We start from the raw sequence: 21,007 nt of genomic DNA, 5'->3' as shown, positions 1-21,007 counted from the left end.
GATTTTTCTGGCTTAAGGGACCACCCCCAAATGAATACAACTAACTTGTAATGAAAGTTCTTGAATTCTGATCTTATAAAATCAAGTCCTAAGGGTTCCACAGCAATAAAATACAAAGTATTCAGGTGGAATATGAATGGGTCCCCTTGCTTGTCCACACTTCTCAGGGCTAGAACAAAGGGATGGTGATTTGAGACCTTTCTGGAGACGTGTCCTTGAAGGTCTTTGGAGAGCTACCCACAGGTTCATTCGGGTACCACAATTACTGGGGTTTCTAAATAGGAGGGGTCCACTTAAGAATACTGTTTCTAGGTTCAGTGACAGAGTCGGAGCTTAGCTTGTGTGAGAGGCTGAGTTCAATTCCCTCATCAAGGGTGAAAATGAAAGAACAGAAAAGGATGCTCATTTGGGAAGCCAATGCGTACTCCAGCATCCTTTCCTTCCCAGGCGAACGTCACATCTCCATGAACCTACAAACAACATGAGGCAAAGCAAGCCAACCAAATTGTTTAATGAACTTTCACAAAACACGGATTTCATACATGAGTGATAGTCGTGTCATGCTTGATAACCACACACAAAGCTGTCTTGACAGGGGATTCAGAAAGAGAGCTTGGTGAAAACAAGGGGAGGGAATCAGCAAAAATGGCACTGTGATTGTGGCCTTGAGAAGGCCTTGTTAATAAAAGACGGTCCTTGGAACAGTTGATAATGATTTTTACAAACTGAGTCTGCGTGTGACCCTAATAAAATTCACATTTAATGATATTTCAGAAAAACTAAAAGCATGATTCATTTCTGACTGACTCAAGAGTGATGATGACTATGTACTGTTAGATAATACAATACTTGCAGTTTCATAATCTCACTTTCATTGTTCAAGCAAACTGCTGTTTACTCATTAAATAAGATTCTGGCCTCAATTTCAGTAGATTCCTTCCTTTGAATCAGCCAATGGTTGGATCAAAGGCTGACTTTAATTAAATTGGGCACTGATTATATCACAAAATTGGGTCAGCTACTGACTGAAGAAATGCTGATTTGGATCCTGCCCTACGTGGATCAAATACTGATCACATCAAAGCTCAAATGAGACTAAGTAGTAACTGAATCAGCCACTAATTATGTTAACCACAGGATGGATCCAATCACTGATTGGATCAAATGCTGACAGCTAGCTCCTGACTGGATGCACTACAGGCTGCATCAAACCAGCTTATTAGAGTAGGTGCTGAATGGAACAACTACTGCTCTGCTACCCAGATCCACTATTGTCCATATCAACTTGTGGTTTACTTTAGACAGTGATTGACTCAGCTACTTTGATTAGACATGTTGCTAACCATATTACACATAATCATTCCTGAAATGGCTCTCCAAACAAGACAAGTTGTGCTTAAAATCAGGAACTTGTTATTCTCTCTTGAAAAGGTAGAAACAATGATGGCTAAAGCAATACTTACAATGAGAACTGGTTTGCTCCCTTGACCTACATAATATACACTATGCAAGTGTTTGGCTACATCTTAAATGTTTCTTTTTTCAGTCAGTAAAAGGCATGATCATCTGCACCAAAACAGTTTTCAAAGTAATAGTTCCCATAAGCATAATGTGATCATGGAAAATACCAGACCCTAAGTGACATGCCCAGCACCACTGAGATTTCCCCCAGAATGCTCATGTAGTTCACTCAGTCTAGCAATAAGGATCTTGTTTGGCACACTGCTTGCTTGGCTAGGTGTGAGATCACACTTAAATGACATAGAGGAACTCAATGGTTGAAAGCAATTATGCTTAGTTTATTTTATTAAGGGAACACATGGGTACGTGAGAAATTCCTTTATACCTCTCAGGAGAAGATGTGTGTTCACAGACCTGCACTCAGTGTATTTAAGAACTAGACTTGCATTACTTTATAATCTAGTATGCCAATAAATTTTATAGAATGTTTTTACATTAATGCTAATACAATTTAATTATAGTATTCATATTGAATCAACTGTTGAGTCATAAAGCAAGACAAAAAAACTGTTTTGATGCTTAACCATCTTATGTTAAAGCATTTATTTCTAGTTTTCAGCATTCTTCGTTATTGAAGAGTTGTAGAAAATATAGTAGCTATGAACAGTTATCTCAGAAATGGAAAATCCTGATCACAAATTAACCAACATTGTACCAAAAGCGAGAAGTTTTTCCAGTCCCCAAACTTCCTTGAATGCGACTATTTTTCCCTCAGGTTGTGGGTCATGGAGATCATTAAATTGTCTCCTTTCAACATTTTGATCATCCTGGTTTCCACTGCCTAACCCAGGCACAGCAGGTGGGAAACCAGGAAGATCATCCAGGCCAGTTAAATGACAGCAGGAAAGGTGGAAGAGCATTAAGATCGATTACTCATGAGAGACATGGCTAGACTTTGTGTATGTCTGATAATTATCAGTCAATGGTTCAGACAATCATAAAATGGTATTATTTTCGAAGAGTGAGAAGTGAAATGACTTGGCAAGCATTTCTTTTCCTCTCCCTCTGTCACTTTAAAATGGAAGGATTCTGGATTCTTGCTGTTAACCAAATGGCATTTACAGCTCTCAGTTGGCATGGGACAGCTGAGAATCTAAAACAAGAAATGCTTATTCCATTTCCATTTCCATGGAAACTAGTCACCAACGGGTGAAAACAAGGTAGATCAAATTTTTGAATAAGGATGTTGAAGTAATCAGTTTTTAACTTTCCTCTTGCAGCAGGATGGGCAGTGGGTTCTACTGTCACTGACAGAGCACTGTCTACACCAATTGCTCCTTTCTGTCTCATGGCTGCAGATCTTCTCAGCTACAATAAAGGGTATGCCATTGTTGACCATCCTTAGAAGAAAAAATTGCTACAAATTCAACACATATGTTTTTAAATAAAATATGGAAGTTTCAAATGCAAGAACTCCTTTCAATATTTATGATCACATTTGCTCGTGTAACCTCTTAGCAAAGCATGATGGGAGGAAAGTGATGACTCCAGAGAAATCATAAAGCTTACCCTCTTTGGGGAGGAGAATCAGAAGGACACTCATTTTGTTTTTTTTTTTTTTGAAACTCTACTATCAAGAGCCTACTGAACAACCAGTTGTTATAAAAACAGAGATAATGATCATAGCTCTTAGGACAACCCAGAGACTTTCTCTCTGCACAATTGAGATAAAAAATTAAAATAAGTTGGCCCCAACTCATGTCAATCACTACTTATTTAAAATAAAAATATTTCAATTCAGGTGGAAAAATTCTCACATCAGATTAACAACCACCAATGACTGACATATCTTGAATTTTCACACATATATGTGCCTTTGGAGGCTATGAAGAGGGTGCCTGATTCCTTGGAGCCAGAGTTACAAGTGGTTGTTAGTTGTCTAGTGTGGATGCTGGGAATCAAACTTGAGTCTAGAAGAGCAGTAGGTGCGCTTACCACCGAGCCATTTCTCCAGATACTCCGTATCACAATTTTTCAGATTCATATTTGCCCGACTGAGATACATTTTATTGTTTCTAGCTTGTACTCTCAAATCTGAAATATGATCTCTTTCACACCTCATCAAGACTAATATCTTCATAATAGTAAAAGACATGTAGAAATGTTGGACCTTAAGAACTATCATTTTGAGTATATGGAAGTCATTTATCATTACTATTTCTATCTTTTAAGATGCTAAATTGTTAAAGTAGCATTTACAGGTAAAGTTAATGTTGGTCTGCTTCTGGTTTGTTTTTACTAAGGATACCACTTCAACTCAGTAAACATAGTCAATAATTAAATACAGAATAGCATGATAATCCATTTCTTTAAAATTTTACTAATCAGCAATTATAACTGTTCATTTTTTCATCCTAAAGTTCTGAAAACATTTTAAAAGCTTATGTCCCCAATTTGTTTTCTTTACTTGAAACAAGGCCAGCATGTAATACCAGAGACCAAACTCCCTCAAATCAAAGCTTAATTAATTCCTAACTTCATTTCAGCCAGCTAGGAATAGGAATCAATCAATACAAACAAACACAGCCCCAGGTAACTTCCAACATTTTCTTTCTGTGCACTCTGTAGTCTTTGTTTTCAGAGTCTAAATGAGAGTCTGCCTTCGTATCTGAAATAAGATGAACTTCTTTCTTACATTATTTTTAATATTTTATTATTTGGGAATTTTGTACATAATTTAATCTTATTCCTCTTCTCCTCTCCACCTTTGTGCAGGTTGTCTGCCTTCCCTTCCCATCCAACTTTGTGCCCTTATTTCCTCCCCAATCGAGGCCAATTGTATTGCCCAAATATTCTTGGATGTGTACCTTCCCACTTCAATATGATTGGTTTACTATCAATCTAGAGACAACCGAGCCTTCTTCTCTAGCAGTGAAGAATTACCAACAGCTCCTTATTTTGGGGTGGAACTATGCACCCAACTGCCCTCTCATGCTGGAATTGGGTTTGGTTTGGGGTTGCAAAGTTTTCGCACCTTTTGTGTCTACTAGTTTGCCTGTTAGTAATAGAGAAGCACAGGAAACTGGGAGAGTTTAAAACCTCATGCTCTGCCACCATCTCACAAATGTCCATATGTAAAACCCACCTGCAACTCTCACCCCTGCTCCTTCTGAGGTGGACAGGGCAGGCTACTGCCCCACACCTCTGTCACAAACCTCACAAGATCACCACACACTGACCAAGTTAATTTGATACTATCTATGAACCTGAATAAAGTGGAGAAAGTTGCCTATCAGAGGGTGGGCAGCTTCTTGATTCTGGCTAGGGAAATTCATGCAACAAATAAGCACTTAATATTCAGGGAAGACGGTTTCTGTTACTAAATTCATTCATTTATAGTTATTTTAAGATAAACACAAACTCAACCAACCAAAAAAGGAAAAAGAAAAGAAATTAAGGCACTTTGGCATATTAACTCAATAAGACTCAAGTACTGTTCATGTAAAACTTGTTTCTGTCATGGGCTTTTGACATTTCCCTTTAAATGCAAAGATAATACATTTTATTGTCTTCTTTTTTCTCTTATTTTCTCAAGAAGTGAAAGATGAGCGAGCAGTGATCCTACCGTTGCGCAGGGATATGGCGGTACTGAACTTAATTAATAGGACTGACAGCATACACTAAGCTGATAGCACATTCAGGAACATGTAAGCATAGGAACACTCAGTAAACAGTAATTATTTGCCAATCAACAGTATGAAAGAAAGCATGCTATTGCTTTTCAATGGCCAGAGCAGGGGCAGCCTTAGTTAAAACTAGAGTTCATCTAGGAAGGATTACATGGAGAGACTAAAAGGACACTGAACATGTTCCATATTTCTGAAGAACTTTGATTTCATCAGGAAGAGTCTATTTGGATCTTAAGTGTCCTCAAGGGCTACATGTTGAAGGATGGATCATCAGCCTTTAGTGCTATTGAAAAGTGGTGAAACCTTTAAGAGTTGGGTACTACCAGAAAGGAGTTGGGTAACTAACTGGAGGTGTGCCACTGAGAGATATTGGAACTCCATCCTTTCTGTTTCCTGGACACCATAAGGTGAGCAGACCTCCTCCATTACATGATTGTGCCACTGCCTTGCCACAGGCCTGATACAACAGACCCAGCAACCATGAATTGAAACCATAGGGCCATCAGCCCAAACAGATCTTTCCTCCACCTAATCTGCTATTACTTCTGCTATTTTGTCACAGTGATACAAAGCTGACTAACACTCTGAAGACAGAAGGAAAACATGCTCAGATGTGAGTTCCAGATAAAGGTCACATTCCAAGGAAAGAAAGAAACTCTCTTTGACTAGAAAGAGAGAGAGAGAGAGAGAGAGAGAGAGAGAGAGAGAGAGAGAGAGAGAGAGAGAGAGAGAGAGAGAGAGAGAGACTGGCTAAGAAAGTCCGTGTCATCAGGAAGCCAGGAAGCCAGTAGGGAGCTCACTGATGTTTAGGCTCTGACAGTCATTACAGACATGGTCTCATCACTAACTGTTTGCTCCCTTCAGGCATTTTTCAAGATGCTAACACTTGGATAGTCTCTCCATTTGCTTTGTAGTTCAATTCCTATACACCACAATCTTAGGGCTATTAATGCTGAGTTTACAATTAATTTTTTTATAAGGAAAAATTTTACTTCAAGAACAATAATAAGAGAAATTTCACTATGTAGTAAAGGTTTTAAAATAGACCCTGAAGTAGGGTATGTTTTTAAAGGGACAATTAGCCTGAAGAAGAGGGTGTCACATCCATCCCATGTAACCCTCAACAATCTGAGGACATGAAAAAATGGAAAGCCAATGCTTTCCAACTCACATTCTGCCCAGAGACTTTTCACTGTATTGTATTAGTAGAGCAACCGATTAGTATAAATATATCAGTAGTTTCACTTCTGTTGTTGTTTCTAGACAGGATTTCACGGTGTAGGATGTAGACCAGGCTGTCCTCAGACTCTCAAAGATCCTCCTGCTTCTGCTTCCCAAATGCTTGGAGTAAAGTAGTGATATGGACTTAGGTTTACCAAAAAATATTCTTCTCAGAAGGAAATAGCAAGCCATAAAAATAAGCACTAAGTTCTCATAACTGAGCTATAATTGCTCTCATGAATTAAAAATTGTCTATTATTTATAAGCACTATACTTATTTTCATAAACTCACTACAATTGTTGCATGAATTAATTTTACTTATGAATACTATGTTTAGAAACTGCATCTAGTAACTGCTCTGAGTTAGGTTGTCTCATGAGATACAAGGAACATGAATTTGGGGACAAAAATTATTTTCATAAATGATATGAATTTACTTTGAATTTTACTTTCTTCCAAGAAAATAAATATAATTTTAAAATTCTGGATCTTGGAATGAGTGAGTTAAGCAGACAAGTAGTTTACTGAAAAGAGACTGGGATGTTCAAAATTGTTTGGGATACCAGCAAGGTGGAGGTGAGTATTATGTAAACTACGGACTATTTGTAATTATAAACCATTTTCTTCAGTCAAGAAAAATGCAATGAGACATGGCAGAGATAGGGATGGATAGAAACAGGAGACAAAAAGAGGAAATGAGCAATAACAACTCCTCAAATGAGTGAATACTTACATGGTCTGTGGTGCTAAAAGGCAATTGAGTATTGTCATCTGCAATCCTTAAAACCAAGAAGTGAGACTTTGGAATTTTGAATATCTGCATTTATAAGGAGACACTTGGGGAATGCGACCCAAGTCTAAACACAATATGTACTTGTCTTACCCTCAAAGCCTAATGGTCATTTTATACATTTTAAAAATATTTTCATGCACAAAGCTTCAAATTTGAGGTGGTGAGATGGTAAACTAATGACAGAGAGGTGTTATTGATTTTTAGAATGCACCATGGGCTATAGCAGAGGAAGCCTGTGGAAATAGGCAGTCTGCAGCATTTTCAGGAACCATACCCAAGGAATCTTTGGCGTCGACAAGATTCACAAGCAGAAAATTCATCATGCATGGAACACAATTGAGATAGTGTGTGTGTGTGTGTGTGTGTGTGTGTGTGTGTGTGTGTGTGTGTGTGTAAGCAATATATACGAATCTAGTCTGCCAATAGACATGACTTTTTACTGGATAGGACAATATACATACACATGCTTTGTAAACTACAGACCATTTGTAAACTGTAAGCTATTGCTTTCATAGACGGTTCTTCTGTACTTGAATAGGTGAGATACATCCAAGAAGTGTTGTAGAGACTAATGCTATTAAAGAGTACCTAGGCTTTGTTCTTTTTTTCTTACTCTCTCATGAAAAACACATGATGAACTTCCTAGATTTCAATGAGTGTAAATCTCATGGCTACAATATCTATGGCTTCTTTAGGGGACAATGTTATCCTCTACTACATTCAAATCATGCATCAGACTTATTGGAGCTACGGACATGCTCACAGGACAATTTAATGAGAAGTATATGTACATTAAGTTGTAAAATTTTTTTATGATGACACAACTAACTTCAAGTATCAGCTTATGATATTTGTCCATATTTCAGCACAGGCCTTTTGTTTTTGAGGGCATGTCTTAATATAGGCTCTTGGTGTGCAGAAGAATTACACATTTTTAAGTGTAATTTACCTAGGAATTACTTGGGCACCTCTCACCCAAAAGTATTTTCCTTTTTTTTTCACTTCAAATGTATGTCTTAGAAATTTACTAACATGTACTATCTCTATGCATCTCAGAAACTCATAAATCATTTAAGAAAAACATTATGTGAGTTTAAAATATGAGTAACATTCCTAACAAACTTCTCTCTTAGCCTAACATCTCTCTAAAGACAAGGAAAAAGCAAGTCTTGACAGATATATGGAGAGTAATGGGTCTTCTTTTTCAACCGGGATGAATTAAACATGAGTTAGTATCCCGTATAATTGAAATAGGTTTTACAGTGCAGATTCTCAAAGAAGCACAAGCAAAACACCAGAAGAACCTAAGTAGAATGGATTGATATACACAAAGCCACCGATGAACAGATATGGAATATAGAATACCAATATAATTTGAAACAGCTTTCCCAAATAGCTCCTCTATTTGCATTTGGGCCATAAAGATTTTAACAATATGAATGACATGCATGCAAATGCATGCTGTTACACTCTTACAGTGACACCAGGGGCCTTGAGTGTCCCACTTGCTTTCCGGTGGGCTTCAGTGTGGACCAGAAGGAAATGTATGATTGTTACCAGAGCTATTTCCTACTTTAGTCCTCACTTGGGTCCTCATGCCTCCCTCTGAATTAATTTTAGGAAATTCAAGTCCCTCAATTCATTGATCTCCTCCACTCCATTGCCCAACTTTTCCCATTGTGATACATTAGGCAGGTAGTTAAGAAATAGAATGAAAAACAAAGGTGCTTGTTTCAACTCCAAGATGAAATATTTCGCAGTTTTTGGAAGACTTTATTGAAGCCTTCTATCATAACTCTAATATGGAACATAAATATAGTAAACTCTGTATCTGACATTCAATAACAATTCAGGTCATAATCTAAACCACTGTCTAAAGCAAGTTCAAATGAGGTCACTTTGTGTCGGTATCAAGTGACTGGTGTCAAGACTGGATTGAATGCTAGAGACCAGCATGTGCTCCTCTTTTTGGCATGGTAACAAAACAATACTAGTGTCTATGGAAAGATCATGATATCAGGAGGATGGAAAAAGAAAGGGATAGAAGGCAAGTACAACAACTTGACCCACCAAAGCTGGAGGACTGGGGAGAAAATAGGATTCTATATTTGGTAATTGGGACAGGTGTGGGAGGGGTGTGCTCCCATGAGGATGAACTTCTGAAGGAGAAAATGCCAACCAAAAGCAAGAAGGTCACATAAAACCTGTAGCAGTCAGCGAATCTCAGCTCAAGATGTCACCACAAGGAATTTTATTCGTAATTCATGCAAATTCAAATGCATATACTAGCATATGTAAATTATATGCAGATGGGATATGGGTATCCAAAAATAGGAGGAGGTAAACTATTGTAACAAAGGTCACTTCTAAAATTCATGAGATGGCAGCTTGGGATGAAAGCAGACAAGAGGGGACTCAGGGACTCAAATGAACCTGTCATGCTCTTATCCCTTGGAGGGCGTCAATGACATACACGCAAAGGAAATTCTTCCTATTCTCCAAAGGAGAACCTTAGGGTCTCACTCCTCTCTAAGGAAGAGAAAAATCTCTCATTCCCAGGTGTCCCTGAGCCTGGTCTTCTACAGAGAATTTTTCATTCACAACCCACATTTTCAGAGCACTCACAAAGCTCTTCACTCAGGTGCAAAAACATGGTTCAGTGACTTTTACCGAATGTGATTCCACCCTCAGAGTCTGAGCTCCAGAGTAGTGGTTCTGAACCTGTGGTTTTTGACCTGTTGGAGTCAAAGGACCTTTTCATAGGGATCAGGTAAGATCAGTGGAAAACACCGATATTTACAATTCATAACAGTAGCAAAATTACAGCTATGAAGCAGCAATGAAAATAATTTTATGGTTGGGGTCACCACAAAATCAGAAACTGTATTAAAGTGTCACAGCATTAAGAAGGTAGAGAACCACTGACATAAAGCAATGTGAAAATGAACCAATGACCCCCAGAACTTAGACCAACACTTTATTTTGGTACTTACTTTAATATTTAAAACTTGACGCATATGGATATTTTGTCTGCATGTATATCTGTTCACCATATGTTTGGTACTCAAAGAGGTCAGGCAAGGACATTGGATACCCTGGGACTGGAGTTATAGATGGTTGTGAGCACTAGTGTGGGTTCTGGGAATCAAATCTGGATTCTCTGGAAGAACTATCTGTGTTCTTAACTGCTAAGCTATTTCTCCAGACCTGGAACATTTACTTCATATAAATTCTGGTAATTATATTAGCATTCATATGTGTAGCATGTTCACATGGTTTTCAGAAACCTCTGACTTGAATTGTGATTAGTTGGTTCTCATTAAGTTTCACTTTTAAGAGCTGTTAGTATGTATTAGTGATTTTTTTTGAAAATGGACAGATCAAAGCTCCAGCTTCACCTTTACACTAACCAGTCAATCACATCTAACACAAAGCCAGCCAGCTTTCTGACCTGCCTGTTTTATTTCCCTGTCTTATTTTTCCAGCCCTCCTCTTTCCCTCCTTCCTTCCCTCCAAATATATAGCTTTTCTAGTGTTGTATCTGTCTCTGACTGTCTGTAAGACACAGTAGTTAACCCTCTACACCCTCTGAATACATATCCTATGGCCTCACTAGGGCATTCTTCATTATTTTATCTGAATAAATAGCATTGTGGGAACCAGGTTGTAAAATCACTTACTTAAATAAGTTATCTTTGTTCCTTGTTTCAAGCTATAGTGATCCATGTGACATTAGGGATCTTTGCTGATATGCTCCTACTCTTTGAAGAGGCAGAGAACTCTGGCTACCAAGAAGTACTCAATGAACATAGTACTCCATTCTGGTCATGACAGTTCCAGAACGTTGTGATCCACCTAGACACCAGCTTCTCATCTAGCAACTAATTTAGCTATGTGGGTGAATACATGGTGTGGGTGTGAATGAACTCAAAGTCTGCCTGCCACTCACTAATCTTGGGCACATTTCCCGAATGTGAGATCCCGTGAGTGGTAAACAGATATAATGCCAATTTTCTAATTTTATTACCTATGCTTACATATCAACAAAATATAGCCAAACAGAAAACCATAGGTATATAGGTTTGTAGGAAAAGACATTAGGACTGCGCCACTAGCCATGCCCATTTTGGGCATGACTAGAGGCGCATACGGATGTGGTAATGAAAGGTGGTGAATGTGCAGTCATAATGTCTCTTCCTAAATAGATTATTGGTAGTTTAAGATGAACAGGACCACTATGATAGCAAGGGAAAATTTGAGAAGGATGCTCCTCCAGGGTCACAGATATGGTATCAATGGGCTTTGGGCTGGTACCTATGCCTCCTCTGCAAAAACAGAATATTATTTGTTCTGTATCATCCTGTCTTCTTTGCTGACTGACCTTCTGATAAGGAAATACATATTTATTAATACTTATCACAAAGGAATGGGAAGTTTCTATTGGAGCAGAATTAATAAATACCACAAATATGGCAAACCTATCGGCTTATAAGGACAAATTTCTAACAAGTCTTTAACCTAGAAGGAATCTTGTAAGTATTAAAATGTAACCACTATCTAGAGAGTACTTCAGTGATGGCAGAGTAAACATTCTGCAAGACTGAGGTTCAAATACTCTTTCAGCTTGTTCTTGGTCCTATTAGTTTTACATGTAGCAAATGAAAGGAAGGGCTCTTTTATCCACAGTTGGCTTTCTTCTTCAGTATCTCACATGAGATTTGCCATCTGATAAGCTTATAGAATTCATGGACTCTTTGCTAGTGCTTAGCTTAGCAAGGACACCCTCACAAAGTCTTCACGCTCTGTGATCATACAAATTCTGGATAGAAGGAAATGACAAAAATATAGGCACACAAAGGAGGAGGTTGGAGGAGATTAAAAAATAAAGATAAACAAATACACCTGCTTGGAAAACCTGCTCAAATGCTTAATTCATTATTTAAAAAGGATACTTATCTCTTCCCTTACTGCAATTTCCATCTGCTCTACAGCCCTGGGAAGTTGTGAGTTTGTTTTTTAAATAAGAAATTTAAATTCAAACAACTATCAATTATTCATGTTAACAGTACATGGGGTTCGCATAAATTATACGCAAACTTCATTTTAACCTATAGCATCAATCGGACTCTTTATCAAAGTTGTTACTGATGGTCCCAAGACAATAAGTCCAGAAATCCTAGAGGAGAAACTAGCAAAATTGACAAAGAGCAGAACAAAGGAGTTTGAAGGTTGAATTAGCATGACTACAAGCTCTGGAATAATTAATGTATTTTTTATGAAGATGAATATTTATAGTTCAGGTAACAGCTATATAGGAATTTGAGGTTAGATAACCACCTCCCATATTTGTTTAACCTGCGTTAAAGAATAAACAGCCATTTAAACAACTCAAATTTAATTTCTTTTGTCCTCAGATGTATTTGAACATTTTTCCTTTTGCTCTACAAGACAGCAAACTAAATAAAGGATAGACATACACCTGTGTCAATCATAGGCCTATCCCAGAATACTGAAGTATTTAATAATGGTTAATGCAGTTTAGTCAAGGGACATAAACAGGCATAGGCAGGGCTCATGGGAACCAATAATGCAGTATTATTAATGCTGAACCAGAAAACGTAGTTCCCAGGAGATCTCTGTTAGTGACATCTGTAAGAATTTAAGGTCTTCAGTGGTGCAGAGAACCTTAGTGTCCCAGCAATTGGAAAGGCCAGCCAATATCCCGGTGAAGGTGAATGGAATTAGCACCCTTATGAAACATATCTGAAGGAGTTTGCTTGTCCCTTTGGCAATATGAAGACACACAGAAAGTGGTTTCTTAAGAAAGGGATCTGCTGCAGATACCAAATTCACTGCTGAATTGATCTTGGACTACCCAGCCTCCAAAAGTATACACTAAATTCCTGCTTTTTTAAGTTATCTAGTCTTGATGTCCCTCAACTGAAGAGTAGATAGAGAAAATGTGGAACATTTACACAATGGAGTACTATTCAGCAGAAAAAAAAAAACAATGGAATCTTGAAATTTGCAGGCAAATCGACGGCACTAGAAGAAACCATCCTGAGTAAGGCAACCCAATCACAAAAAGACAAGCATGGTATGTACTCTCTCATATATGGATTTCAGGCATGGATCAGGGGATTGCCAGCCTACAATCCCACTGAAAGAAAGTCTGCAAAACAGGAAGGACCCTAGGAGAGATATGCATGATACCCCCAGAGAAGGGGAAGATACCCCCAGACAAGATCTCCTGAGCAGATTGGGAGCATGGGAGAGAGGAGAGGGATCCGGGAAAAAGAGAGGGGGAGAAGAGGAGGGGAGAGGAGGACATGGGGGAAGCAGGAAGGATGAGCTGAGGGAAGAACAGAGGAGAGCAGGATGAAGATACCATAATAGAGGGAGCCATTGTAGATTTCAGGAGAGATCTGGCACTGGTGAGATTACCAGAGATCTACACGGATGACACCAACTGGCAAAGGAAGCAGTAGGGGAGAAACTACCTTAAATGCCCATCCCTGATAATGAATTTGATGACTACTTTATATGTCATCCTAGAACCTTCATCCAGGGACTGATGGAAGCAGAGGTAGACACTCACAGTTAAACACTGAACTGAACTCCTGGATCCCAGTGATAGAGAGGGAGGAATGATGAGCAGGGGGGGCGGTCAAGACAGGGCTGGTTAAACCCACAGAAACTGTTGACCTGAACAAGGGGGAGCTCTTGGACCCCCAACTGATGGCTGGGAGGCCAGCATGTGACTGATCCAGACACCCTGAACGTGCTTGTCAGAGAGGAGGCCTGGCCAATGTATGCAGCCTGGCAGAAGATCAGTATTTATCTCTGGAATACAAATGGTCTTTGGGTGCCCCTCCCACAATGAGGGATGCTCTCTCAACCTGGACTCTTGGGGAAGGGCCTAGGCCCTGCCCTGAACGAAATGAAAGACTCTGGATATCCCCATGTAGGACCTCACCCTCCCTGGAGAATGGAGTACAGATTGTGTGGGGGGCTGGGGAGCTGGTGGAACAGGGGAGGAGGGGAGGGAGAGGGAGCTGGGATTGACAGGGGAAGTAAGCTTGTTGCTAATTTAAATAAAAAAGGGAAAATTTACTTAGTCTAAGACACATTGTTATAGCAGCCTTAACAGGCTATGACAGCTGTACATAAATAATACAAAACATTATGTAGGTGAATACTCTAAATGTTAATGGACTAAATATTGTATTTGTAGTTCTTGCTTAATAGCTGCCTTGTCATATATTTTACTACGTTAAAGTTAAAATCTTTCTTATTTAGCCAGTCCGACAGACTTCCTGCTTCATGGACATACACTCACACTCACACACACACACACACACACACACACACACACGCACGCACGCACACACGCACACAGAGGTTTCTACACTATATTAACATTCTTAAAAACAGGAAAAAAGTTGTGAAAGATTAAAGAACCAGAGGAAATGTATTTCTATCTACTCTGGTTAAATCTTAAAAATAAGAGATAAAAAAGAAGATGAATAAAATCTATTCCTTTAAGAAAAGGAATCTACAGCTTCTAGGTTGGGTTCTTTTGCAAAGCAATTGGATTCTGAAGCCAAATGCCACATACCCAATATGATACGGTGGTACCACCTCTTGACACAAACTCACAATGGCTTAAGCAGAGAGAACATTTAACATGAGGCAACCTAAGGAAGGGTTGCTATAACTCAGATGTCAATAATTCATTTACTGAAAAAGGAATAGAGAGATGAGATGCCAGGAGACTGTGAGTCTGTTTCATTTGTAGGGAGGCACTCCCTGTTTTAAGTCTTAAACAAGCAAGCTACTATGAATTAAGGCAAAGGGGGAATCGCAAGACAGGTTTCTATGGTCTGTTATTATGATGTTATTTCTTTATCATCAGTATCGTAGATTTGATATATCACCATTTGGGCACTGAAAAAGTGGTGAGGAAAGGAACTGCATACCTTTGTACTTCTGGAGTAATCTCCTTTACTTCAAAGCTTTGGCATGAATCACAATCATGTAAGTCTAAGAGAGATGATTCGCACACATTTAAGGTTATATCTCTATTGGTACTGAAAACTCTTGAGCTATTGGTTCCTTACGAAGTCCTTTCCCAAGTCAACCAATTAACAATCAATATAGATCTCATCAATATAATCATCCAATTACTATAGATCTATTCATAAAGCAAGCTCTTAATAAATATTTAAAACTAAATGAACAAATGCAACTAAGTACTAGAGAGTTATAAACACACTCCCCAAACAATTGGTCTGATTTTACAAGGTAGTATCGCATAGGATATGCCTCAATTTCCTTATTCTGACTTTTCAAAAAAAATTTAAATTACCCCCATAAGGATCTTATATCCAATTAATTGCTTCTCTCTCTTGGCAGCTCGCTTAGCATTTTCTACTACCTGTTGAAATTAGACTGCAAAATGGAGGCTTTCATGTTAGATGCAGCGCTGAGAATCATCTGAGTCCTGTGTCCTAACAGTGTGGTGTGTTCAGCAACAGCTTTCCTTCAACCTCTAAGAGATAACCAAAAGCTACATTAGTAGTCTCTATGATCTTGAGAGTCACATGGACTATCCTGACCAACAATTCTAAAGGGGTTTCCCCTCCCTGGTACTGGGATTTTTGGTAGTCTATGGTCATTGTGGGGACTAAGTGGGATAACTTGCTTTATTGTGTGTGTGTGTACATATATATCATATACTGTATCTGATATAGCATATAATATATATCATATGTACACATATACATATGTACCTGCATACATCTATACTCATTGTATACAATTTGGGTAATTATAAAATAATGTGATTCCTTGAGGCTTCACTCAAACGGGCTTGGTATGATTTGTCCCTTGTCTCTCCTTCTCCTGTCCAACTCTCAGTGGGTGCCCCCCACCACATTTCCACATTTCCTACTTCTTATCCAACCCTCATCAAAGTACCTTCTTGTTACAGCCAATGGAGACCATCACAGTAAACCACAATTAGACATGATTCCGAGAGGAAAACAGACTGAGGGAAACCAGCCCCAACAGATCCATCTATATCACAGCCTCCGCATCTATGGTTCAGGTGACATTATGCAAGAGGAGAAGAAAGATCAAAAGAGCCAGAATTCCAGGAATTAGGCTGTAAAACATTCTCTCCTAGGAATGGCTGCATACACAAGACCAAAACAATGGGGATATCAATGGACATGTCAACATGGAAGGAGGAAAATTCTTTACCATCCCACTCATAAACAAAGGATTACACGTAACCAGTGACTGCTGGGAGAAGGAGAACTAGACTCTCACAGGGATGAGCCACATTATTGGCTATTCAATACAAAATGATCAGCCCTGAAACAATATGTAAACAACAAAACAGACTCAGCTTGTAATATTTATATATTTGTACCTACAAATATGCAGTAATGATAATCAGAGAAAAGCAGGCTACGGATTTGAGGGCGGGGGCATGGGATGCTTTTGAGGGTGCAAGAAGAGGGAAGGTTACATGATTCTACTTTAATTAAAATGCATAAGTAAATTAGTTATTTAAAAGTCAAACAAAACTCATACTGCACTGAGGACTGGGTACATCAGAGTTTCCAGTCTTCAGAGGTAGAGAAGCATCTTGCTCAACCTTTCACCCTGGACAGTTCCCAATACTTACTTTAGATTTGAAATATTCAAATGCACACATCCCTTGAGAACACTTTAACTTTTAACTGATGATGAGGAATTAGAGAAGTGAATAGAACATATAACTTCAGTAATAAGAGCTATGGCTATTCAGCACCCAGTATGCATTTAGTTTAGGATTTTACACACTGTACTGTTATTTTTAGAGTGAGCACTGCTTCACTACTTCCTATATATTATTTGTAAGTAGCAAAGTTCAGGGCAGTTAGATCTAAAGCTAATCACAGAGAGTCCATGTTTTGTTATGTCTTCTCTACTTCAAATCTACTCTTATTCCTAGTGTGATGAGACCCTCATCTAAGCAGAATTATCTACTCATGGATGCATGCTTGAAGACATATCCATCAATTGTGTATGACAGTATAGTCGACTGAGCAGAGGAATTTTCACCATAAATGCTAGAATACATGCTCTTAGCTAGCCAAGAGGGAACACACACACACACACACACACACACACACACACACACACACACACACATACACATCAATAACAATAATAAAAAACTAATAACTTGAAAGTGGGTGGGATTCAAGGAAGGTATTTTGGAGGGTGTGGAGGGAGAAAAGGAAGGGGAAAAGTGATGTAATTCTATTTCAATCAAAAACCTTCTCTCAAAGACTACAAATACTGGCACACATCTGGAACAATGCCGGTATCATCTGTCGAACCCCCCTAAACTCAATGAACAATGGGAAGTTGTTAGAGTAGGTCAAATTGGGACACACTGTCATGCTCTAGAATGAGCAAGATCCCAGAGATACATGAACAAAAGTCCTAGGAAATGACAAAGACTAAAAGAAATTCTTCCAATTCACCCCATTAACAATCTATATTATTTCGCTAGTATACCTAAGCACATGAGTTTAAAATACTCAATGAACATGTTTTTACATATGGACATATTGGTCAACACGGTTACAGCAGACACATCTTTGCTAATGGTCACCCATCACCATTCCATTTCAATGCAAAAATCCACCACAGGTAGATTTAGATATAACTAGCTACGGGACTCAAGCCATTAGTCTATCATTCTTACTCCAGCATATCCATAAATTCACATCCTAAAGGGAGATACTTTGGTCAGAAGTTTAAAGTAAAAATTTTACATTTCCCCCCATTTCTCTCTGCAAACATTGATGTGATAAATCCAGTAACTACATATATTGCAGTCAGCTTTGCTATAACACATGATTGATATATTAGGGATTGGCACTTACTTGTGTGCCATTCTCTCCTAGAGTCTCTAGGTGAATTAAACAGAACAAAACACATCAGGTAAACTGAGCAGGCAAGAGCACACACAGAACTCTCATCTTAGGATACAATGATCCACAAGTGGCCACACCGGTGCCACTGCAGTTTCTACCTGCTCTCAGGTGGCTTTCCTTTCATATCCCATGTGTGCCTTCACCCTGACCTGTAGGACACACCCTCCATTCTGCTTAACTCTGTCTGCTTTGTATTTTCTCTCACTGCTCTGCTCTCTGTTCCTGTTTTTTTAATATTTATCTTTTTCTTGCATGTAAGAGTGTGAGCAGGGATTGGTATAACTGTCCTTATAGGAGAGGTAAGCACACTTGAGGTTCATCCAAGGTAAGGAACCCTCTTATTGCAGTTCTGATACATTCAATGATTGAACATACACAAAAGTAGGATACGAAAAATAACAAAAACAACAGCAAAACCCACTAGGATACTATTTAATGGCATCCCTACTGTGTGTGCAGTTTGACAATGGCATTTGTGAATGCTACAGATGGTAATTCTGTTATTTCTCTGTGTTTTACAATTCTGTAGAGTGCTGTTTGATTCTTGGGAATGCCTATGCTACACGAGAGCAGAACAGCATGTAGAGAAGTGCTAACAGTATATTTTCCTTATTTTAAAGACTATTTTTTAGAAAATCTTAAATTTAAAACAAATATGAAAGGGCAGATATTTCTTATATCCCACTACCACTAAGAGTTCATTTTTAAATATTAAATGATTCAAGTCATTTCATGTTAGTTTGCAATTTAGATGATAGACAGATATAGACAGATGATACACAGATAGACAGATGATGGATATAGATAGATTATATATAGATAGATGATAGCTATAGATAGCTAGCTATATAGGTAGGTAGCGACAGATGATAGATGATAAGATAGATGATCAATAGATAGATAGACGATAGACATAGATAGGTAGATAGATACAGATGATAGATAGATATAGATAGATGATAGACTGATCAGCTCATGTTGCCTGAAACTCTAATCCCTTACATGAAATTCACAAAACATTATAATCTAGACAATAAAAGCTAGGTCTAACAGATGACTATTAACTATAATTTAGTCACCTTCTCTTTTTGTTTGGAAGTTCCAGAAACATCTACATACATAAATTTATATATTAATGCTTTCACTACAGATCCTTATTTGTTATATATACTTGGCCATTCATATCAACACATGGCATATTTCTACAGCTTCTTTGTTGAAACTTTCTTGTAGATGGTGAAAGCAACAGAAAGTTTTTCCAGGTCATCTGGTTTTATCTGAACTTATTGACCCACTTAACCAAGTGTTATCTAACAAAATTTCCTCTAAAGAAAAGCAATGGAGTAGGGCAGTGGTGGTGCACGTCTATAATTCCAACATTTGGGAGGCAGAGGCAGGACAACCAGGGCTGTTACACAAAGAAACCCTGTCTTCGAAAACCAAAAAAACAAAACAAAAACAAAAAACAAAAACCCCAAAAATAAACAAACAAACAAACAAACAAAAAAAACCCCAGCAGATTGCAAATAGCATACAGTAAACGGTCAAAGTAGTCCTCTTTGCAATTTCAGTAGACCCAACATAAACATGTTAAGAAAAAGTAACATGAAAATTCCTCAATTAAAATGACTTCCCAGAGGACTTTTGAACTAAAAAGGGCCAATTACTGTGGTTTAGTGATCAGGAATATCTGCTGATGGTCTTTGTAACTAGGAAAAATCATTGTCACTTACCCACTGAAGAATGATAAAGGTTCTGCTATCCAATGGATACACATTTGTATTTGCTAAAAACTACCATACTAATTGGAAAGAGAAACTGGACCTCTTGATTATGAATGAGGGTAGGAATGAAGATGCAGCCCATGCCTGGCAATAATTCTTTGCATGTTCTATTGTGCTAATGTATAAAACCCAATCTGTGACCTCAACTACAATATGTTGGATTTAACAGTAAGTGAATCTTTGGTAAGTATTCTTTTGTTTTTTCCCTTTCCTCTTACCATACTGGTCTTGAAACAAATGTGTTGTGAACTAATTATCTCAGGGGCTAACAACTTCACTTCCATCTTCAAGATCTGGAGATGCTGAGCCACCCCAGGGCTCTGTCAGCAGCCATTTCTTCCTATGAGGATGGCCCCACTTTCCTAATAAGAAACTTTAGTGAAAAGATACCTGTTTTTCTTGCTGTGATTAAAAGATCATTTGTTACCAAGAGTTTTGAAGAGAAGACTTCCCTTGGCATAAGCAGAAAGCTGAGCTCCCGGCTAGCCACATGCCAGCCAGCCCTCTGAGTCTTACTTGTTCTCATTGCTTGCATCGTAACGAGGCATCGGGTCCAAGTCATTCCCATTCACATCGCAACTTGCCAGAGCATCCTATGACGTTGGAGAAGAGATGGGAAACAGACAGTAGTTAGCATTCACCCACTAGCTCATGCATTCTTAAATGCATTTCTGCAAGGGAGTAATTAGGTTAATAAATACCCTCCTGGTTCACTAGTGTCAGACACCTTAGGGGGACACTGCTGGTTCAATAACAATCATTGTTGTATTGTCCCTTTAAGGTGAGGTAGTCTATATAGAGCAAAGGACTTTCCCCTTATTACTCAGAGTGACCCAGTTCGTGAGATGTTTATCTTGTACAGATGTCCTCAATTCCACGTTTTTTAAGCACTTTCCATCCCTTACTTGGTATCCTGACCTTACAATAATCCTTATCATATTTTCATGACTTTTAGAAGAAAAAACAATTGTTCACATATAACTGACAGGCCAGGTAAGATACTAGATGCTTATTTTATCAGGTTTCTTGGGATCTGCATCACACAATTTAGTCTTGTTTAA

General features: G+C 38.4%; 1 protein-coding gene across 3 annotated transcripts in view; it reads right to left on the bottom strand.

Annotated features, from left to right (window-relative positions):
* The window catches only part of Pcsk5 (proprotein convertase subtilisin/kexin type 5), a 411,139-nt gene that overhangs the window by 265,215 nt on the left and 124,917 nt on the right, over nucleotides 1-21,007 (bottom strand). For all 3 annotated transcript variants that reach the window (XM_040746607.1, XM_040746615.1, XM_040746617.1), the window contains exon 5: nucleotides 20,463-20,539. In XM_040746607.1, coding sequence (XP_040602541.1) covers nucleotides 20,463-20,539 — 77 coding nt within the window. The remainder of the gene's footprint in view (nucleotides 1-20,462; nucleotides 20,540-21,007) is intronic.

The sequence above is a fragment of the Mesocricetus auratus genome, unplaced genomic scaffold, assembly GCF_017639785.1.
Source record: "Mesocricetus auratus isolate SY011 unplaced genomic scaffold, BCM_Maur_2.0 Super-Scaffold_4256, whole genome shotgun sequence".
Taxonomy (NCBI): Eukaryota; Metazoa; Chordata; class Mammalia; order Rodentia; family Cricetidae; genus Mesocricetus; species Mesocricetus auratus.
The sequence above is the reverse complement of the archived record's forward strand: the minus strand, read 5'-3'. Positions and strand labels throughout refer to the sequence as shown.